Raw genomic sequence first — 23,361 nt, 5'->3', positions numbered from 1 at the left:
TTGTTTAGGAAGGCCAAAGGAGCTATTTCTTCCTAAACTCCATCCATCCGGCTGACATTTTATTAGAACTGCAAGCAAACATCCCTTTAAAAAGAACCTTTGAGAGTTAAAACCCCATTTATTTTATGTGGCCTTCTCTTTAACAAGAGAGAGAGAGCTATTTTAAGATGGATAGGTTTTCTATGAGTACAGGAACTTTATGATACTGCTTTAAGTAGCCTATATTTTTAAATGATTGTTAATGTTGCTGCTTTATGTTTTTGAAGTTCTGGTGAGTTTTCATACTAAAGAAAATTCCATAAGTGGAGCTTATGAGTGATGTGGAACCCATGTGGTCCTCTAGATACTGTTGGATTCCAACTTCCATCAGTCCCAGCCAACATGGCCAGAGTTTAGGGATGACTATGGGAGCTGAAATTCCACCACATCTGGAAGGACATAGATTTTCCATCTCTGATCTACAGGAAATGTACCCATGCAATCATTTCCAATCATACAAAAAGTAAATGAGTGAGCCAATAGACATAAAAGGGAAATGCATTTTTTTATAATACAAAGTATAACTAAATCATAAGATGGAAATGTAAAAGGATGGATATTAGCCAACCTTCTGCCCTCCAGATGTTGCTGGACTCCACCTCCCAGCAGTCAGCAAGCCTAATAGTCAGGGATCCTGATAGCTGTGGTCTAGCTACAAATTACCCATCTCTGTCAGAAATACAGTAAAAGATTGTATGCAGCACTGGTCATACCCATAGCAGAATCATTGAAATTAATGGACATGATTAACTAGCATCCATAAGAAACAACCAACAGCTGCTTCAGATGTCTTGTGAAGACTTGCCAGAGCTTTCCAATGAAACTGGCCTGTTTTAGGTGTCTAGTTTTGTTTCTGATTAAATGATGAAAGGTAGTGGGGTTTTTAAAGACTGTTATGCCTCTTAAATTATTCTAGGCAATTTCTAAATTCTTCTAAATAACCAAAGCTTAGATCCATTAATCTTGGTGGGTCTACTCTTAAGACTTAGCTGGAATATAGCCCAAATATCTCCACTAACACCACACTCTCTCCCATATGTGCCCAGTTTCCTCAGGTGCCACAAGTGCTCCCCATAAGAAAGACTGCTTAGGACACTCTCCCCCACCCCAAATCAAGAGTCCTATTCCAACCAACTTCCCACAATCCTCATGTCTCAACCATTCCCCATAATCCACATGTCATCCCCGCTCTCACACACAACACTTATAGATTCAGGTGGATAGACGTGTTGATCTGTCATAGTCATAATAACAATATGAAAGATGAAAAAATCTTTTTTAATAATACCAGTGGCACCTTAAGGATCAACTAAATAGAAGTTTTCAAGGTATGAGCTTTCGTGTGCAAATTCTGACGAAGTGTGTATTACACAAAAAAGCTCATACCTTGAAAGCTTCTATTTAGTTGATCTTTAAGGTGCCACTAGAATTATTAAAAAAGGTTTTTTCATCTTTCATCTTGTTATTTATTATAATACTTACTGGTCATCCCCTACACCCCAGCACACCAACCACATACATGTCCCACTGATTGAATAATCCACTCCCACACAAGCACAGACCATTCCCACACACATCATTCCCATACCTACAGACACTATTAACGTGTTATCCCCCCCCCCCACAAACCATTAATATGTCCCAGTCACCCCATAATCCACGCGCCATTTCCAAACACACAAACAGACCATTCACGTGCCGCAGCTACCCCATGATTCACGTGTCAATCCCATACACGCAAAGATTGCCAATTCGCGAGTCGGGGTCCTCTCCGGCCCCGCCCCACCCCCAATATCCACGTGTCACACTCCCCCCCGCCCCCCCATCCCCGCGGCGGCCTTCCACCCACCTCCTCTTGTAGTCGTCCCTCTCCCGCTTGACTTTGGCCAGGACGTTGTAGAGGGCGCGGATCTCGGGCGTGATGGTGTCGATCTGGACGCCGACGCCGTCCGGGTGCACCCAGGAGACGCCGGGCCCTTGCAGGGTCTCCAGGCCGCCTCCGCCCGTCCGCCTCACCTGCGTGTAGCTCCAGATGGTGCCGGGCAAGCGGCTGTAGTGCTGCTGCGAGGAGGAGGAGGGGGAGTGGTGCGACGGCGGGTGCGAGTGCGAGTGAGGCAGCTGCGAGGCGGGAGCCGATGCCGGCGGGAACGAGGAGAATGAAGCCGACGACGGAGGAGGCGGGTGGGGAGGAGGAGGCCCGGCCGCCGCCGCCGCCGCCGCGGACGGCACGTAAGGGGGCATGGAAGGCGGCACGGGGTCCGTCTGCACGGCCTGGTGTCTGGGGAAGCGCTTGTAGTGGAGGCGCCGCTCGCGCTCGCTCAGCTGCTGCGCCTGCAGCTGCTTCTCCAGCAGCCGGTTCCGCCGCTCCAGCTCGTGCACCTTGGCCAGGAAGCAGCGGAAGCGCACGTTGAGCCCCTTCAGGAGGTGGATGTTGGAGCCCAGGTCGTTCCGCAGCGCCGCCGTCACCGGCGGGGCCCCGCCGACGCCGTCGTCCATCTCGCCCCCGACCCCCGACGAGGAGGCCGGCCCCGCCGACGCCGGGAAAGCCCGCGCCGCCATCTCGCCGAACAGCATCGAGTTGAGCATCATTTTCAGCGGCGTCGCCCTCCCTTTATCCTTCACTGAGGTAAAAAAATTGTTTCTTTTAAATATCTATATATCTGTTCCTCTTACCACACGGGACGTCGCTTTCCCTGATATTATTTTTAATATGCAAATAAAAAAAATAATAGAAGTTATTTCATTCTTATCGTTTGAATTATTCGGCCGTTGGGATCCGGCCGTTGGAACGGTAACGGCCGCCGCCGCCGTGGAATTCAAACGCCCGAACGTTCGAAACGGCCATCCTCGCAGCTTCCTCCTCGCGCCGAGGTGAAAATGGACTCGATGGCCGGGAGGGGGGAGGGGGGAAGAAGAAGAGGAAGATGCGCCGGCGCCGCCGATGCTGCTGCCGCCTCTGCAGTGCTCGCCGGCAAACTAACCCAAAAGGCGGCCACTGAGCGTCTTGGGGTTGGCTTGGCGGGGTGGGGACTGCGCGGAGAAGGACCCGCCCACTCCGCAACGCCTCCTTTTTTCCTCTAGTCCCTTTCCTATAGCTTGAGCACGCCCCTTCTGTCTCTTAGCCACGCCCTCTCCTCCCGTTCTCTTTTCTATATGCCTGTCTTGGCCACGCCTCTCATTCTTTTATGCAGCATCCCTCCCTCTCAGCATCGAGCCGCGCCTCAGACTCCGCCCACTCCCTTCCCTCCGCGTTGCGGTCCTCCGGCGTGCTCCTGCAGGCCACGCCCCCCTCCTTGCGCGGCTTGAGCTCAGGCGTTGCTCCACGTGGGCCACGCCCACGTCGCCGCCGGCGTCGCCCGCTCTAACCACGCCCACGAATCTGCGTGTGTTGAACACGTGCTCCGTGCGGTGGGTTTCTACGTTGAGTTAAAAGAGTCAAGGGGGTCAGGTTCGTCCGCGATTCACATCGTGGCTGCTCAGTGGTGCTGAGGTGCATGAACTCTGAGCATGCTCGGGGACATTTTTTGTTTTAACTGCGCATGGCCCCTCGACTCATTCTTCCCTCCAGTTCAAGGTAAGCCAAAATCACATATAGTTAAAACCCATTGGGTTCAATGGCCGGCTGGATTGCCAAGGTCATTTTTCCTGGAACTTTGCCCACTTTCCTCCCCCTTTTACATTTTTAAATATACATATTTTTACCCTGTGCATAAAGCTGAATGCACACTAGTTAAATGTGCATAAGTTGCAGGCTTACTTTTCAGCTACACTCAGTGTTGGGAACCTGGGGTCTTCCACGTGGTGCTGAACTGCAACTTCCATCATCCCTAGCCATTCATCATGTGGCTGGTGGGTGTTGTAGTCCACCAGCATTCCCCATGCTGATCTACACCAGCACACTACACCAGCACACCAGCTAGCGTGACCTTGAAGCTGGGTAAAGTTCTCTCTTTTAATGCAGCAGACTGCTAAGAGAGGTCATGCTGCGAAAGTGGCTTGCAGTCTCAGAATGCTTTGCAGTGTTGGAGGGGGCACTGGGGAGGAGAGGTGGAGCTCTCTTGGGTCACAAGCTGTTCTAGCTGTACCCTGGAATAATAATAATACATTTTTATTTATATCCCGCCCTCCCCAGCCGGAGCCGGGCTCAGAGCAGCTAACAACAATACATTTTTGAACTGGAAAAGAACTAAGAGCCTGCTGGATCAAGCCATTGACCCATCTAGTCCAGCATCCTGTTCTCACATTGGCCAACTAGATGCCTTTGGGAAGCCTGCAATCAGGATATGAGCACAACAGCACAGTGGTGTAGCGTGGGTTGTCAGCACCCGGGGCAAGGCAAGTAATTTGCGCCCCCTAACCCGTGGATTTGCGCCCCCTAACCTGTGGATTTGCGCCCCCTAACCCTAACCCCCAGATGTTGTGCCTGGTGCGGCCGGCCCCCCCTGCACCCCCCACGCTACGCCACTGCAACAGCACTCTGCCCACCCGTGATTCCCAGCAACCGATATTTAGAGACATGATGCCTCTTTGGGGCAGCTCCTGAGCTTTAGATGTTAACACTGATACGGGTTAGCTGAGTACTCTCTGAGTCAAATGCAGCCACCAGGTACACATTGGGGCATGGTAGATGTTGTGAGAAGCCCCTGTTTTTGCATACCCAAGCAGGCAGCAAATCAAGGGTGCTGTTTTCCATTTTATCCCAAGCCCCTGCAAGTCACCAAACACGACCAGGTGACTGTGGGCAGGCTGCGCTTGAAGGCCTGGACTACAGTAAAAAAAAAAAAAACCCTGCTTTCATCAGAGTGGAGATTCACCACCCAGCCTCCAGGCTGTTCGTCATCACATTCGTTGCCCCCCTCTCCTCTCTCCCTCCAGCTGCACAGAAGGAGCATTGTGTTCAAATGGAGAGGCTGCCTTTCTTTGCTGGCTTCACCAAAGCCTCCCGCAGCCGCCACTGCTGACGTACAAGGGAGCTGGACAACTTGGGCATTGTGAAGTTTACATGGGACATTAAGAAAGGGGGCTCTGAAGAAGGCACTTGTTTTGCTTCTGCTTAAAAGCACATCAAAGCTTGTATGGTTCACTGCAGAGGCACTGGCAGAGTTTATCTGACCATTAACAGGCTTTAATTCTAATTAAAATCCACACGGTTCATTTTTCCTGCAGCAAACACACTAGTATGTTTCCTCACCAACGTTATTTGGTTACAGCTCCTGTCATAATAGCCTCATTTGCCTCAATTTCTATGGAGTTAATAAATGCCAATACAACTCATAAACAAATAGTTTTGGAAAACACCACTGCAATCCTCAATTCTTAGGGAAGAGGCCATCCCAGCAGCATGAACTTGTCAATCAACCCTTTGCTTCTCATCTAGGCACTGTAACAGCCCCAGCGCCATCTGCAGCCATTGGTTGAGTGTCTCTGATGCCATGGAATGCTCAGAAATGCCCATTTGGTGAAGGTGCAACCAGTGGCAAGCAGTGTACAGAAGTAAGAAAAGTGGAAGATCAGTTTGAGCGAAAGAAAAGAGAAACGAAGCAGGATCTTGTTTCAGGGAGTTTTCTATGCTATGATAAGGCAAAAGAGCTTGGGGACGTGGCAGGAGCTATCGGCCAGGAAGCCAAGAGAAATTGAAGCACCTTTCATGCTAGGCCCCATTTCCACATTCCTTTAAGGGTTCGCCATCTCACACTAACAAAGTCTGTGATCTTCCACTTGAACTTGGGGCCTTATTTTGGTCATCTGGTTTGAAGAAGCAAAGCATGAATTGTCTGGGAGGCATTTGGGGTTTGGCTACTTTAAGGCGTAGCACTTTCTTTCAGGTGGAGAGGCAGTGTGTGCCTTGTGCGTTCTCAGCATACCTCAGGCAAGGAAGCTTCCATCATTGTTGTTCTGTCTGCTTGCTGAAATAATTGCACTGGGTGGGTGTGTTAATCCAGATGAGAGAAAGAGGTATTGCATAGAGGCGTATGTTCTTCCTGTATGGAGAAATTAGGGTGCCCTGTTTGCTCCAGCAATGCTGTGTTTTGTGGTTTGACAGTAGGCTGGGGGCCAGGGTTGGGGCAGTATCCTTCTTTGCTGGCAGTTAAATGCGAGGATTTAACATGTGACCTTCCATTCCTAGAGTTGCCTTTAGAGAACTTCTGGAAAGTGTTAAAGAATTAAAGGTTCTTGGGAAACCCAAAGCACCCTCCCAAAGAACAGGCCACTGGTTGCATCTCTGCATGATGTCTCAATCCAGTCAGCCAATGTGGAAGGAGGTAGTCTTGACCACATATCTGTGATGGGTGCAATTGTTTTATCCATCAAACACCCAGACAGACTAGAGTCATCTGCCCTCAAAGGAGGCTGCCTGCTACATCTCAGCATGAGGAAAGTTAATCCCAGACAACGACAAGAGAAGCAAATGCATAGGCTGCCAAAATCCTGGAACTGCAAACAGGTTTAGAGGCTGAGGCCTGGCTTTTTTGTCTCCATCTCCCATCTATGAGTCCTTTTTATGTGAAAAAGTACAGAATCCAAATGGATCAAGATTGCCTCAGCCAAGCTCTCAGTTGGCAGGTTCAATTCAAAAGGATGACACAGAGTAGGAGACAATAGAGACCTTTCATCTGGTTAGCATTTTAAGCCACTGCCTAATTGCATTATGGTCTCATTTCATCCCCTGACGAAGTGATTGAATTTCAATTAATAACTCTCGGAAACAATTCCTTCCACTGAAGTCCGAGTGACTTTGGAGAAACAAAAAGCTTTGTCTTGCGAAAGGATCCATCCGGTCGTAGATCAGATGTGCTGTTGTTGATCTTATAGAGGTTAGAAGGGATTCTTTCAGTCTTTGACTTCTATGGAGTTGCTGCCTCATGGACTGCCCCCCTAATTACTCAGGATGTCCCTAAAGCAATTCCATTATATTTTTGTGGCTGAGAACTGCTGATTCTCACCAATCACAGATAGTAATAATGATGTCCCCAATAGTTATCTTTTCCTTCCTGGTTTTCCTTTTTTTAAAAAAAGTAATATTTATTAAAGTTTTAAGGGTTACAAAAAGAAAAAAAGAGAAAACACCAAATTAAGCAAAAACAAAACAACACATCACAATAAGGAAAAAGAAAAAAAAACCAGAAAAATAGAAACAAGTAAAAACATAACGAACATTCCCATAACTTATCTTTCATTTGCTTGTTTCCTTGACCTCCTCACACCTCCCTTTTTTGTGTTCTAGTTCGGTTAGCTATTTCAGCAAATCCTTTCCATCTTTCCCAGTTTTTGTCCTATAATTTATCTTGATATAATCTAACTTTACTTTTCCTCCTTTCACCAATTAACAGTCTATTTTTACTTAATCCTTTGTAACATTTCTGCGAAAACCACATAACTTCATTCCAACATCCTTCTAACATTCATTAATTTTACAATGTTTCTGTAAATAATCTTTAAATTTATTCCAATCTTCTTCCACCGACTCTTCTCCCTGGTCTCGGATTCTGCCAGTCATTTCTGCCAGTTCCATGTAGTCTATCAACTTCATCTGCCATTCTTCCCGGGTGGGTAGATCTTGTGTCTTTTCCTTCCTGGTTTTCAAGGACTAAGTAACCCTTAAGTTCAAGCAGTAAACTCTCTAATTAAGAAACAAAACAGGCTGATTCCATTCACTTTGCCCACAAAGACTTGGTAAAATACCAAGAGACTGACTTCCAAACTCCAACTGTAGGAGGTATGATCTTTAACATATAATTGATGGGTGTTAATTGCTGCTGGGGTGGCCAGTGCAATAAGAACGTTTCAGAAATACATTTGGTAAGTGTACCAAGGTCTGGTAATTAGCAGTGAAAGGTAAGAGTGGAATCTCTGCATTGAGAGGCAGGACACTTCCAGTGACCTAATACTATGTGTGAGTTTTCCTGGGGTACTGGAGAGTGCTGTTCTCAAGGGATTTATGTGGTCCGTCCCCCCCCATTGTGGCAATTTTTGCATCTAACTGTACTGTAAAATTTGACGTGAGCTGCAGAGATGTAGCCTGACAACAGTCATGGGTGAAGTCCATTGTGCGAGTACTTAGTTCCAGCTGAATGCCACACATGCTAACACCTCACAAATGACATTTACTGAGCCCATTAGAGGGAGGAGAGGTCTGTCATGCCTGCACACTGGAACATCCATGCATCCAACAACATTTCTGTTGCACTCAAATTATTTGTGTTGGATTTTAATTGTCGTGAAATCAGTTCAGATTGCATAGGAATATCAATAATATGGGAACGCTCTTCCGCGAGAAGCAGAGTCAGGGCGTGGGAAATCAGGTTCCAGAACAAGAGGATAATGGATTCATTTCAGCCATTAATTCCAGGCTACACCTCTTGTGTCTAATTTGTCAAAAGCAAACGGTTCAGGGGTTCCTAACGATCCGGGCCCAGCAGCTCCTGTGACCTTACTTGGAGAAAAAAATGTGCAGCAAAGCAGAATGGAATGCAATGCCCAGACAGGAGCGGTCCAGCATGGGCAATGGACAAGAACTTGCATGTTCTGAGGAAGAGCATCAATATGACTTCATCAGTTGTGGTGACTCAGAGCCCACAGCCTCAAAAGCGGTGACTTTATAACATCAACTCTTGTGTTCTTCTCAGAGCCTTTCTTCAAACTGTCAAGGTGGGAAGAAGGAAAGGTGGATGAGTCACGCAGGTGATCCAGCCTCACCATATAAGGGATAGGGCTTTGGTATTTCCTGGAAGCATCGCCCATAATTCTGGACCAAGAACAAGAGAATTTGCTGGTGGGACTGTACCTGGCTCTTTCGCAGAGGCAGAGATAACAAAAGAGCAAATGACATCACCGGCAGCTTGACTCATGGATAATCTGGCTACCAACACAACAAACAATATGTGAGCAAGCTGTACAGGATTTGGCCAGGACTTGCAGAGATAAGATTTAAGACTCTAGAGAAAGCAAATGCTGAGAGTGATAACCAGGAATGCAATGCTGAGAGCTGGTTTATTGGCTAATGGTTTTAAAAATCTTTTCAGCAACTAAAAAAGTCCACCTGATTAACTGGCCTCAGATCGCTTGCATGAAGAACAGTTAAAGCTACTACAGATGGCAAAACGTAATCTTGGAAAGGCTTCTACTTCTCTCATAAGCACACGGGCGTAGCCAGGATTTTTGTTAAGAGGGGGCAGACCTTTTGTTGGGGGGGGGCAGAACCTTAGTTTGCTATGGATTTTTATTCATTGGGGGGCAGCTGCCCCTTCCTGCCCCCTTGGCTACGCCCATGCATAGGCAGTAGAGCAGGAGTTGGGAACCTATGCCCCTGTGAATGCAGTTAAGCTTCCCCATGAGCTCCAACTGGTCAGGGATGATGGGAGTTGTAGTCCAGTAGCATCTGGAGGGCCAAAGATGTGCTTTATTTCTATTCTTTAATTGTTCAAAACAGTTATTACCTACTATAGAAGGTTGGTTATTGAAATTAATGAATTTGGCTGAGATGGCACAGCTGACGTGTTTAATTAGAGAAAAATCCCTGTTGACATTTATTTTTTATTGGAAACCCCTTATGGAAAAGGAAATGAGCTTGTGATATCTTGGTTTGAAGACTGAAAAGGGTTGGTTTACGGAAAGTAGAAGAGTTGAATGCTATTATGGAGCAAGCGGTTTGCATAAGTCTATAAAGCTATGGTGAATTAGAAGTATTTTCTTTTTCCTTATTTTCTTTCATTTAGTTTTTATGTTTCAAATGCTTGGTATTTGATGTTAACTTTTCTATATTGCTTTTTCTTTGGGTTTTTTTTCAAGCTTTAATAAAGACAGCTTTCCCCCAAAAAAGGAAATGGAAACAATACCCAACTCCCCCAGTTTAAAAGGCCATAGATTGTTTCATTAGCCAAAAGGGGAAGGTGAATGTTTTTTGCCTCATTCATTTATTAGACTGGTGCCTAAATGATGGAATTGGAGTCCAACAGCTCCTAGAGGGCACCAGTATTTTACCCCTAGTGTAGACAATACTAAGCTAGATGAAGCAAGGTATGACATGGTCAAAGGCACCTCCCTATATGCCTATGTCTTGAAGGGGAGAGCCATAGCTCAGTGGTAGAGCATCTGCCTTGCATTCAGAAGGTCCCAGGTTCAATCCCTGGCAGCACCTCCTGGTAGGACTGGGACAGATCACCACTGCCACTCAACACAGACAATACTGAGCTAGGTGGGCCAATGCATCTAAATATCAAGCAGTTTCCAGTGCTCATTTTAGGTGGATGGCTGTGGTTGTATGGCAGAGTTGGATGGACGAAGGGGCTGACTCTGCAAGCGATACCCAATCTGCCAGCCGGAGCTAGCAACTTGACCCAAGGCTGTCCAGAAAGCTTCTGGGTCACCTTGGTTCTCTTACATTTCAACTAGGTCTTTATTACATTTGTTTCCTATCCTATCCTTGGCACCCAAGATGATGTATGTGTGGTTCACAGGCAGGCACCCATCCAAGCACTTACCAAACTCCAGATCTCCAGAGTTTTAGCCAGGCAGTGTATAGGGATCTTCAAGGTTCCTGGTGCCTAAGTGGTGGGTCACAACCCACTACCAGGTTGCAACCTGATCTAAGCTGGGACACAACAGCAGCAGTACCATACAAATAAATGGTAAAAGAACTAGACGACTCTTCTAGATCCTTAGAAGTAAAGGTAAAGGGACCCCTGACCATTAGGTCCAGTCGTGACCGACTCTGGGGTTGCGGCGCTCATCTCGCTTTATTGGCCAAGGGAGCCAGCGTACAGCTTCCGGGTCATGTGGCCAGCATGACTAAGCCGCTTCTGGCGAACCAGAGCAGCACACGGAAATGCCGTTTACCTTCCCACTGGAGCGGTACCTGTTTATCTAATTGGACTTTGAGGTGCTTTCAAACTGCTAGGTTGGCAGGAGCAGGGACATAGCAACGGGAGCTCACCCCGTCACGGGGATTCAAACCGCCAACCTTAGAAGACTGTGCTCTAATTAGGAATGGGTGAGACATGCTTGGATGCTTCCTCTGAAATTCATAAATCAACAACTAGATGGGTGGTGGCAGAAGGTGTTATCCCTTACACCACAGCTATACAGATATGTCAGAACAGGTACAGACTGAGACAAGGACAGCAGCCATTTCCTCACTAACTTTACTGGACAGGTTGATGGACAGCTTGATGTCTAAGGCAAACCTCGCCCGCTCATCATCATCTGAAAAAATTGCTCTATGTCAGGCCAGAGGGAGACACCATGATCCAGAATAACCCAAAGCAAACGTGTTTTTTAAAAAAGGCGCTGCATCAGCAAAAGTTGAATCAGCTAAATTCTGGGGTGTCTCCTTCATAACAGCATTTCCTAAGATCTCAAGTGTGCTTTTAGGGCGATGGCCAAGGGTGGAGTAAGAAATGCCATCCCACACCCAGCACCCCATTTCTTCCCATTCTCATTCCACAGGAAGAGTCATGATTAAGATAGGGATCTTCTTCATTGCACCACTGCAGTCTTCCCCAACCTGGTGACCTCCAGATGTTTTGGACCAAAAATTCAGTTATGCTGGCTGGGGGCTGATGGCAGTTGTGGGTCTAAAACATCTGGAGAAGGGAAGGCTGTCCGCATCGTGCCTGACAGCCCTACAGCTCAAACCAATCTGAAGAAATTTGAAGTACTTTCACACCACACCCCCATCCTATTGAATAGACAGAGGTGTCAGAAGCTGAAGAGGCAACAGAGTTTAGTGAGCAGGTAGAGTCTGTGGCACAGAGAAGCCAGAAGCAGAAGAAGAGGCGGAAGCAGGAGAGGGAGGCCAAGGGGCAGAGATGAGCCCAACTGGTGAAGAAGCCAGGGCATTCCCCCCTGTCCTGCTGCAACAAGCTCCCCTCCCCGCTGGTCTACCAGAACCAGGAGAGGTATGAAGAAGGAGGTGGAGAGGCCAGGAGCATTGGTGGAGTCTCAGATTGCTTGGGAATGACCCAGGAGAGGAGGAGATTTAGGCGGCTGTAGGAAGCCTTCACAACTGCGTCACAGGGTCAAGACCTACCAAGAAGAGTTGTTGTGTCCATTAGACCTGGCGCTCCTGAGCTGACTCTGTTTCTTCTAATAAAGAGTTACCGTATTTTTCGCTCTATAGGACGCACCGGACCACAAGACGCACCTAGTTTTTAGAGGGGGAAATCAAGAAAAAAAATATTATTGCGCACAGCCTGTCCGCTTCTCCCAGAGCTTCTCAGGGCTGCGGGGGAAGCCCGGGTCCCCCCCCCAGCCCCAAAGAGCAAAGAGGCCAAGACAGTGAGCAGGATCCATCCCGCTGGCTGTCTTGGCTTCTGCCATAGCCGCACAACCTCTCCAGCCGGGAGCTAAACCTCTTCTGCTTGCTGCCTTGGCTTCCTCTTTAGATTGCGCAGCCTCTCCCGGCTGGAGAGGCTGCGCACAGCTATGGCAATTCCCTGACCTCCCGCAAAAGCCCACAGGAGCTGCACACCCTTTAAGGATCGCGCGGCTCCTGCGGGCTTTTCTACGAGGAGGGAGAAGGGACTGACTGGCCACGTCAGTCCCTTCTCCCTCCTGGGGAAAAGTCTGCAAGAGCCGCGCAAAGCTATGGAGCGAACAATACAGTAACTTCACTTGTTCTGTATGATTTACTCCTGACACAAGCTATGATGGCTGTGCTTTGCCTCCATGGTCAGAGGCAAGAATGCTTCTGAATACCAGTTGCTGGAAGCCACAGGAGGAGAGAGGGCTTTGTGCTTGAATCTTGCTTGCTGGTTTTCCTTTGGGGCATCTGGATGGGCCCTGTAAGAAGAGGATGCTGGACTAGATGGGCCATTGTCCTCATGCAGCGGGCTGTCCTTATTTTCTTAAGTTTGGGGCAGGTGTGGAAACCTGAATTTGGTGTGAGCTGTTGTAGCCTAGCAGCCGAGAAGCTGAGCCGCAAAGCAGCCAATACCCAGTTCAAACCACCCCTTATCAAGTGGACATCAGGGAAACCATGCTGTCATTGCCTCAGCAATGGAGTGGTAATATTTCCCTATGTTAAAGGCTCACTGTAAGGATTAAAACAATATATGTTAAGCTGCAAGAATGCAGATGCCCCATGTACAAATCCCAATCCCAATTCTCCAGGTCCTTGGCCTCATTTAGCCAGAGCGGTCAGGCTTGCACATCAGAGAGAGGTATGTTCATGCTTGGAGAAACCTCAAGGTATGCAGACATACAAAGCAAACTTTTTGAGGTAGCGGGGAGCCAAGGGGCACCCCTCTTCCCAAAAGAGTCCAATGAAGATTGATGGTTGGAGGGGAGAGAATTGTGAGGGTGAAATGGCACCTCTTCAGGATTTCAGTCTTTCCCCTTTTGGACAGAGAACAGGCATTCTGCATCGGAGCTACAGCCCTTCCCTTGCATCCATCTAGCTCAGTATTGTGTATGCCAACTCACAGCAGCACACCAAGGTTAAAGACGGGGTTGTCTTCCAGCCCTACGTGGAGACAACACTTGGGACCAAACCTAGGACTTTCTGTGTGCAAAACAGGTGCTCTACTACTGAGCTATGGCCCATGCCCTAAAAATAAAGTAAGATCCTAGTCCTCATGGTTCTCAGTAAATGGATTATTTAACCAAAAGCATGGGAAGCTGCCTTATATGGAGCCAGACCATAGGGTCAATCTAGCTTAGCCCTGTCCACACGGACCACCTGCAGATTTGCGGGATTATAGGCAGGGTGATGCCACTGAGGGTTGAACTTGGGAACATCTGCATGCAAAGCAGGGGCTGTAGCTGGGCTCCCCTCTGAAGCCCCTGTGCTTCTGTCTCTGTTTTGTTGCAAAGCAAGTTTGGAAAAGGCAGTGGGCAATGGGTGGGGAGGGCAATTTCTAGCTGCCCAACTGTGCTGTCTGGTTAACCAAAACAAAAGCACAAATGCCCATTGAACAAGTTGGTGCAATTTTCCCACATGTGTCTGTGGTTCATCCTATTAAACAGGAGCACCTATTAGGCCTCCTTCAGCATGTTTTTGTCAGAGGCATGTTGCAACCTCACCTGCCCCAATGAGGCTGAGATCTTAATTACTTTTTTTTTTTTTTTGCAGGCATCAAAAGACATCTTTGGAAGCAACCCCATCCCTTTGATATGCCCAGATGCAAATAAAGGGAAGAAAAAGAACTGGGGAAAACAGCTGACACAAGTCCAGAGATTTTGCTGTAGTAATCCAGAAAAAGACACTGCCCCACCCTAGGCTTGGGGTGGATTAACTAACAGATGTGGGGCTGAACCCAATTCCTGGAAGGCCAGAGAGGAAAACAAATTCTCCTGGAACATTAAAATGCCTAGGTAAGCACAGCCAGGTTTATATATGGTTTGTCCATTTGAGACCCACATTATTTTGTCCGGCTCTGAGTTGTTTCAACAGGTCTTGTACTATAATATTTGGATGGCCCTCTTCAGGGATTATTTAGCTGTGGTTCCTTCATTGCACAGCATTGGACTAGATCATCCTTAATGTCCCTTCCAACTCTACAACTCGTATGATTCTATTTTTCAATAAACCGTGCTCTTAATTTTTCCCAATTTAAATTACTAATTCAGTTCTGCTAACTATTCCAACTAGAGCCTGAGACCCATCTGATCTTAAAGCTGATCTCCCAAAAGTTTTGCATCTGTTCTGACTCAGTTTTATTTTGCGGTTTCCAAAGCTGAATTGTCAAGTTCAGGCAAATTGCACAGGAGCTGAGCTACCTAGATAAAAGCGGGGGGTGGGGTGAGAGCCATAGCTCAGAGCACATGCTTGGCACATCCAGGCAGCATCTCCAAGTAGAACTGGAAGAGACCCCTGCCTGAGACCCTGGAGAGCTGCTGCCAGTCAAAGCAGACAGTACTGAACGAGGTGGACTAATGTTCCAGTATAAGGCAGCTTCCTATGTTCCAGACACTGCCAAGACACTGAAGAATTGTATCAAACCAGAGCAGCAACATAGCTCACCTCTAAGGACTCACAAACAGACCTCCCAAGTAAGCTATGAAGTCAAGTTATCATCTGTTATACTGCCCAGGAGCTGAGCTGGCTCAATCAAAGCTTGTTGGAGCAGCAACTCATTTGCAAAGGTCACCGAGGGAACCGTGCTGGATCTCACCGGCTACACGGCTCCTGACTACAATCCTATCTGCCTACACACCTTAGATGTGAGCAATGCGGCTTCTCTGGTGTCTGTTCAGCTCATTATCTCTTTTGCTAGCAAAGCTCGGCAGATCAACAAGCACAGATCAAAACATCCCACCAGACTAGAAGGGCAACAACATGAACCATCGAGAATACTTCATGGATTTAAAACTGCAGTCTGAATCGGAGAACAAGATTTGTAAAAAAATAAAACACCATCTAGCGTTACTGAGTCCTCACTGAGATTTTGAAAGCCAAGGGTGGAACCTCAGAGTGAAATTGGCACATTGAGCTGTTGTGGAGCTCCCATTCACTCTCAACGGCGCTTCTTTTTTGTGGGTTGTGTGCCCCTAAAAAACCTCCATGTTCGGGGGTTTCAAAAACTGGTTTCTGCCAGAAATCTCCACCGTCTCCTTTGTGTTTAGGAGCATTAGAAGAGACAGCTGAATCAGGCCAATGGCCCATCTAGCCCCACATCCTGTTCTCACTGTGGCCAACCAGATGCCTGTGGGAAACCACAGCACTCTCCCCTTCTAACCATGGAGGCAGAGCAGAGCCATCATGCTTAGTAGCCATCAAAAGGCCTCCTCCATGAATTTGTCCATTCCTCTCTTAAAGCTATCCAAGTTGGTGACCCATCGGCAGGTCAGCTGTCTGCTTCATGAAGTCATCCTTTCTTTTCTCTGTCCCAACATGCAACTTTGTTGGCTGTCCATGAATTCTAGTGTTATGAGAGAGGGAGGAGAACTTTTGAGAACAGCCTCTGCCAAACTGGTTCTTGCCTTGCCAGATGTTGGACTATGACGTCCATCAGCCCCAGTATCGTGGACTGGCAGGAGTTGTGGTCTGAGGGCACTGGGTTTGCAAAGCCTGTGTCAGAAGGAAAGGGATATTGATTTGTAGCAAGCTTTACTCAACTACGTCAGGTAGGAATCTGGGCCTGGAGGGGAGAAGCAGACTTAAATTCCTTAAGAAGCTAATGGAGGGCAAAATGGGCTCTTGCATAACCATTCTTTCATCTCCCACACCCCTTGGGATAGTGGGAGAACATATAAAGCCACATGGAAATCATTCAGCAACCCTCCACCACACCCATCCCTTGGGGCTTCCTAAGAGGGGAGGGGAAGGTTCCACGTTATTAGGCACGAGAGTTGTATAGACTATGTAACACATTTGTATGTGTGTGCGTTTCCAGTCGCTGTTGGTTTAGCAGAATTTCTGCAGAAATCAGAGCTGCCCCAGGAGATGGGAGGACGAGGTGATCCAGAGAGGAACAACTATGAAGAACCTCTGAAGAAGAAGAAGAAGAAGAAGAAGAAGAAGAAGAAGAAGAAGAAGAAGCACACCAGATGACAGTTCATTGGTGTGTGGTCAGTGGACTAAGGGGACTAGGCTAGCCCCCTAAACGTTTCCCTGGCGCCTCCTTCCCAAAGCCTGGGAAGCTTCTGCCTGGCTTAGGGAGGGAGGTGCAATGCTCACACGTGCGACATCGGGACATGTGTGGCATCCCCCCTCCCCAATCACCCTCGCAAGTTTGCGCCTCAGGCCCTGACTGTTCCCCTGTGAAAAATTTCATTGCACACCACTGTTACAGTTCCGGGCATGCACCTGGGAACTTGCACAAACAGAGGCTCCAAACAGATAAAAGGCCATCTTGTTAATTTTTTATAGGAGTGAGCTAATAAGAAATCTTAGGGACGACTACAAGGTTTCAGAATATGAGAGAGAGAGAAGCTCCACCACCTCCATTGGCTGGTTTTCAGAACCTGCGAGCATTGCCTCACCCAGAACAGAACTGATGTGACTCTCTGCAGCTCAAACTTCAAGAAGAGATGTGCTGTCAGAATCATGCCCACAGAAGCGCAGAAAGTGGAGGCAACACAATTGCAGCAGCAGCATGGAGGGCAGGCCTTGGCCGCTATTGATGGGGGGAAATACTTAGGGGTCAAGTTAATGAGCAGCCCAGCTTGTGTAACTCTGTGATTCCATGGTAGTGCAGAAAGTTCGCAGAAAGGGATGTTGTACACAGAATTCAGCTTCCAAAAACTTTTTAAACTCAAAGATTCTGGTCTGGGCAACACAGCTGTGAAAATCGGCTTGAAAGCATGTGAGCCATTGTTGTTGAAACCTCAGAAGCCGGAGATTGCAGCCCCATAAGATGTCCGTAGTTGGGGTTGCTAGCAAAGTCAGTTGAATAATGTGAATGGGAGTCCAGAGAGAGAGAAGTTCCTGGTCAGACTTTACTGAGGAAACAGAACAGAGTTTATAATTTGAAGAAAGAGGAACAGAAAAGCATATAAGCAAGAATGACCTCGGCCCAATCTTTCAGCCTGATGTACATCAGTTCACAGGGGACTAGTCTCTTCCCTCCCTCTTTCTCAGTTCAGTCAAGGGCAGATGTCATTATAGCAACTGGGTGTTGAAGCCTCACTTCAAGGCTGTCTCCATGGCGCCTTCCGCAAAAAGCTTAATGAGCTGGAGCAAAACCCGGTTTCCCAGCCGTTGGCCGCTTGCACCTCAGAAGGATCACTCCCAGGCACAGCTGCGATGATGATACAAGAAAACTGACGCAGTACTTTGCTGCATCGACTGAAAGCATCCCTCTTAGGAGTTTAGCACCAAGCCCTTCCACCACCACCTCCTCGCCCACGACACACCTTTCCTGACCACAAGCACTTGTAGATGCAAAAAAAATTCATACACTCCTGAAGAGAGATCCAGACCACACCTCTGTGTTGGCTCTTGTTGCTGGAGGTGGAAGGCTTGCCCCTCTCACTCCTGTGCCCTGCTTCTCTTACAGCAGGCCGCGTATGAAATAAAATGCAAAGTGTACGTAGATTCATCAAGCGGTTCCATGCGAATACCTGTGACTTCAACATTCGTCTTAATAAATCCCCCATGTTAATTAGCTGACCAATGCCAGGACTGAGGGAAGGGGTGTCTTGTCTTCTGGTCAGCTCAGGACTTCCATACACACTGCCCAGGCTTGCACCTTGAGGAGGTCACTGGTGCTGCTAACGCAGTGGTTTGACTTCACCCCCAGAGGTGCACTCCATTGCCTCTTGACACAGACAGATGGCAACAACAGCAGCTTTGGTGGGATAAGCAGATATAATCAATGCTTTTTAAACCATATTTTTCTGTGTATAAGACTAGGTTTTTTCCCTAAAAAATAATGCCCAGAAGTTGGGGGTGTCTTATACATGGGGGCCATTTCCCCCCATTTTCTTAAATTGGAGTCCCCCAAAATAGGGGGGCGTCTTATAGACGGAAAAATACAGTACCCTTACATCACAGTTCCATCGCAGAGGATGGCGTGTGTGTGTGTGTGTGTGTGTGTGTGTGTGTGTGTGCTGAGTGAGAGAGCTCTTCTCCCAACATCAGGCTGGGGACAGATTTACCATGTGCCCACTAGGAAGCAGAATGACTCCAGACAGCATTCAGAGACACCTGAAATGTGATGTTCAGAAACAACAGCAGCCAGAATTTATTCGTTTATATACTCCACCTTTCCTCCAAGAAGCTCAAGGTGGCATACACATGGTTCTCTCACTCCCCATTTTATCCTCACGACAACCCTGTGAGGTAGGTTAGACTGAGAGAGACTGACCCAAGGTCACCCAGTAAACTACATCATGGCTGATTGGGGATTTGAACCCTGGTCTCTCTCAGGTCCTAGTCCGACACGCTAACTGCTGCACCACACTGGCTCTCACTACATAACAATGTAGATTGCATCTCCTAGCGTATTCCTGCTATGAAGTCTGAAGATTTCCTCCAAGCAATTGTCATTGGGAGCAGCATTCAGCTGCCCAGCCTCGCTGGGGGGAAAAATGTGGCCTGGCATCCAACCTGTCAATGGGGCACTGCTAAATGATAGCATGAAGGCCTTCAACAAACACTGCCTCGTAGTGGGGCAGGATCTGTGGCCATTTGTTGTTTAGTCGTGTCTGACTCTTCATGACCCCATGAACCAGAGCACGCCACGCACTCCTGTCTTCCACTGCCTCCCGCAGTTCGTTCAAACTCATGCTGGTAGCTTCGAGAACACTGTCCAACCATCTCGTCCTCTGTCGTCCCCTTCTCCTTGTGCCCTCCATCTTTCCCAATATCAGGGTCTTTTCCAGGGAGTCTTCTCTTCTCATGAAGTGGCCAGAGTATTGGAGCCTCAGCTTCAGGATCTGTCCTTCCAGTGAGCACTCAGGGCTGATTTCCTTCAGAATGGAGAGGTTTGATCTTCTTGCAGTCCATGGGACTCTCAAGAGTCTCCTCCAGCACCATAATTCAAAAGCATCAATTCTTCGGCAATCAGCCTTCTTTATGGTCCAGCTCTCACTTCCATACACCACTACTGGGAAAACCATAGCTTTAACTATACGGACCTTTGTCGGCAAGGTAATGTCTCTGCTTTTTAAGATGCTGTCTAGGTTTGTCATTGCTTTTCTCCCAAGAAGCAGGCGTCTTTTAATTTCGTGGCTGCTGTCACCATCTGTGGCCATTACCTTTCAGCAAAGAGTTGGCTTCCCCCAATGCTTCCAGGAAGAGTGAACAGTTCTCATAAGGCCTGGAGAGAAAAAAAAGACTCATTTTGCAACTCGGGGGGAGGCTGCTTGATTGTTTCTTCTTGAACTCCTCCAAAATTTGGGACCTGGCAGCTCTAACTGGGGCTGCATCCTTCAGTATCCTGACAAGGGCCATAGTTCAGTGGTGGAGCACTTGTTTTGCACACAGAAGGTTCCAGTTTCTATCCCCATTGGCATCTAATGGTAGGGCTGGGAAGCACCTTTCTTGAAAACCCTGGAGAGCTGCTGTCCGTCAGTATCAACAGTCCTGAATTAGATGGACCAATAGTCTGGCTTGGTGTAAGGCGGCTTCCTGTTTTCGGTCTTCAATTCACCACCTTTGATCCATCTTGGTCAACATTCTACATGTTTATCCAGGAGTTGAAACGTTCTTACTCTGCACATTGCCGGGGGCAAGAATGAAGCAACCGCTCACGTGCTCAAAAACAAAGAGCCAGAAAGCAGGGGGAACGACATTGCTTGGCTTGGATGGGAAGGCAGAACGTGGCGCCTTCTCTCATCCAGGTTGGTGCAAAGGCCACGTGAATTGCCAGAACTGCCGCTCCCACCTGGCAACAAAGTGGTTCTAGGTGGTAAACACTGAGTGGGGTAAAAGGCGCCGTCCAACTGCGCAAACTGAATCTGGGCCCTGAAGACTGGGAAAAAAGACGGCTGCAGTTCTTGCACATTGTGAATTCTTCATAGGAAATAATAATAATAATAATAATAATAATAATAATAATAATAATAATAATAATTTATTTGTAGAAAGGAATTGTGGCTTTTGCTTGCTTGCTTATTTATTTATTTCTTAATAAATGACACAGAAAAGTAAAGTAAACAAATACTAATACAAAATTAAACTAAATAAAATACATGTACCCCCTGCCCTGCAAACATAAACCCTACATACCCCCGTGACTTCCCTCCAACCCAGCTCGACTTCCTTTAGCTCAAATTTAAATACTTTGGATAATACATCTCTTATAGCCATTTCTAATTATTGTTCTCACTTACACTTTACATACTTAATCCATGCATATCAACATACTCTTTTTAGAGCAATGTTTCCCCATATACTCCTCAAAACATTCCTCCAGGAATCGTGGCTGTTGCTTTTTAGTGGCGCCCTGTCACACACTCTACCAGGGACAGCCCATCCCATTTCGCCACCCGAGACTCCCAACCTGCATGTGCCCCACCGGCTGAAGGCTCACTTGCCAGGGTCTCAGGAAGGTCACATGAGGCCTCCGCACAATTTCACGGGGCTCTCACATGATCTCACCATAACCCAGAACACAACGCAGCTGCTTCTCCTCACTTCTCCTGCAGCAGGGGCGCACCCTTGGATTTCACCACCTGAGGCAGCTGCCTCAGTCTGCCTCATGGTCAGGCCAGCCCTGCTTTCCACCCTACCTAAAGCCAGATGGGCTATTTGCAGTACAGTGGTGCCCCGCAAGACGAATGCCTCGCAAGACAGAAAACCCGCTAGACGAAAGGGTTTTCCGTTTTGGAGGTGCTTCGCAAAACGAATTTCCTATGGGCTTGCTTTGCAAGATGAAAATGTCTTGCGAGTTCCTGCGGGTTTTTTCCCTCCCCCCCCCCCTTTTCTAAGCCGCTTATCTGCTAAACCGCTAAAAGCCGCTAATAGCGCTAATCCGCTAAGCTGTCAATGGGCTTGCTTCGCAAGACGAAAAAACCGCTAGACGAAGAGACTCGCGGAACGGATTCTTTTCGTCTTGCGAGGCACCACTGTAATCATCTTTATATCTCAGCCTCATTCACAAGATGCCAACAGGGAGTTCCAACCAGCAAGCCCATGGAGTAAATCCTGGCAAAGAGAAAGCAACTCTCACCCTAGGCAACACCAAGTAATGAATGAGTCTCACGTGGCTGTGCTGTGCATCTGGATCCAGATTCTCCTTGACTCAAATCACACTGTGTCCTACTCTCCACCTCTGCAGTGGCCCTTTCCAGTAACATTTCCTAGTTTCTCTCAACATCCACCTCCCTCCACTCGTTCTGTTCCAACATCACTTCCCAAAACTCTCATATCCCCAACATCCATTCTCTGTGTGGGTACCAACTGGATCTTCTAAGCCAGGTCTGATTCTCTCCCCCTACAACTCCCACCAGCCCCAGGCAGCCAGTCATTGGAACACCGGATTAAGAGGGAGCCTTGACCTGATACAGCAGGATGGTGCTGAGCCTATTTCAGAATACACTAATAGATAGCATTGGTTCCATTGTTCAAGATTCAGAGGCAACTTGTCCCTGAGTGCCAGTTGCCAGGGAACAGAAGCAGCTGCCTTTGTGCCCTGCTTGTGGGCCTCCTGGAGACATCTGATTGGCTACTGTTGGTTGGAAAAATACTGGTTTATGGAAAGTGGAACAGTTGGATGTTGTTGTGGAGCAAATATTTTGAACGGTTCATTTTATGTAACTGACAGGCAGAGAATCAGAAGCCCTCTTTTCTTTTCTCCCCGCCCCAAATTTCTTTTTATCTTGCTGTATCAAAAAAACCTTCAATTTAAAAAAAGCAGTTTAAAATGGATACTGTTAGGAAAGAAGGGACACGGGTGGTGCTGTGGTCTAATCCACAGAGCCTAGGACTTGCCGATCAGAAGGTCGGTGGTTCGAATTCCCGCGACGGAGCGAGCTTCCATTGCTCGGTCCCAGCTCCTGCCAACCTAGCAGTTCGAAAGCACGTCAAAGTGCAAGTAGATAAACAGGTACCGCTCTGGCGAAAAGTTAAACGGCGTTTCCGTGCACTGCTCTGGTTCGCCAGAAGCGGCTTAGTCATGCTGGCCACATGACTCGGAAGCTGTACACCGGCTCCCTCGGCCAGTAAAGCAAGATGAGTGCCACAACCCCAGAGTCGGTCACAACTGGACCTAATGGTCAGGGGTCCATTTACCTTTACCTTTACTGTTAAAAAAAGGATGCTGAACTAGATGGAGCTTTGATCTAACCCAACAGGCTTTTGTGTTCTTACCAGACTTTTCCTACCCCTTACCGACACTGCTGTCGGAATATTCTGTTAACTCATGAGAGTATCCAGAACAAGGCAGCGCAGACATACTACATTTGGATTGGGCCCGGTGGTGTAGTGGTCATGGGTTGTGGGGGATCCACGACCCATTACAGTTTCTGCGGAAAGGTCACTGTCTCCTGCATCCTAGAGGTTATGAATCAGCAGCTCTTATCAGCAGAAGATATGAAAGGCTCTTTAGTCATCGAGAAGGAATCTCCTCCTGGAGTCCCTGACTAGAGCCAGAGTGAAATGAGGTAAATCACCCACTGAGGTTCAGCTCCTAGGATCACGCTGGAGAAGAACATTAAGGAATTGTTCTGTATCCTCCAAAGCTAAGCATTTCGTAACCCTGAAAACACAAGAGAGTGGTTCACAAGTTCTGTTACATACAGTGGAACTTAAAGGAAAACATGTTTTAAGCCACTCCGAAGGAAGATATTGGAGCACTCGAAATCATTTGCCCACATACGTGTCCAGAAAATAGTTGATCTAGCTGAGAGGCAACACATAGAACACTGCAGTGATTCCTGCAATGCATGCCCAGTTGCTATTATTTATCATGAGAAGTTTGTTGCATGATCTCAGAA

The 23,361-nt window shown here is 47.6% G+C and overlaps 1 protein-coding gene and 1 long non-coding RNA gene across 3 annotated transcripts in view; one reads left to right on the top strand and one right to left on the bottom strand.

The window, feature by feature from the left end:
* The window catches only part of IFFO2 (intermediate filament family orphan 2), a gene marked incomplete at its 5' end in the record, with an annotated part of 42,497 nt that extends 39,869 nt beyond the window's left edge, over positions 1-2,628 (bottom strand). For both annotated transcript variants that reach the window (XM_083750241.1, XM_083750242.1), the window contains one exon: positions 1,889-2,628. In XM_083750241.1, coding sequence (XP_083606367.1) covers positions 1,889-2,628 — 740 coding nt within the window. The remainder of the gene's footprint in view (positions 1-1,888) is intronic.
* Positions 2,527-15,406, top strand: LOC310849743. The gene is made up of 3 exons (XR_014567042.1): positions 2,527-2,665; positions 14,111-14,352; positions 15,255-15,406. It is a non-coding gene; the product is annotated as an uncharacterized lncRNA (long non-coding RNA).
* Positions 15,407-23,361: the final 7,955 nt, after the last annotated feature.

Source organism: Podarcis gaigeae, assembly GCF_964106915.1.
Source record: "Podarcis gaigeae genome assembly, chromosome: 8".
NCBI lineage: Eukaryota > Metazoa > Chordata > Lepidosauria > Squamata > Lacertidae > Podarcis > Podarcis gaigeae.
Note: the sequence above shows the minus strand (reverse complement) of the source record. Positions and strands in the feature narration are given on the sequence as shown.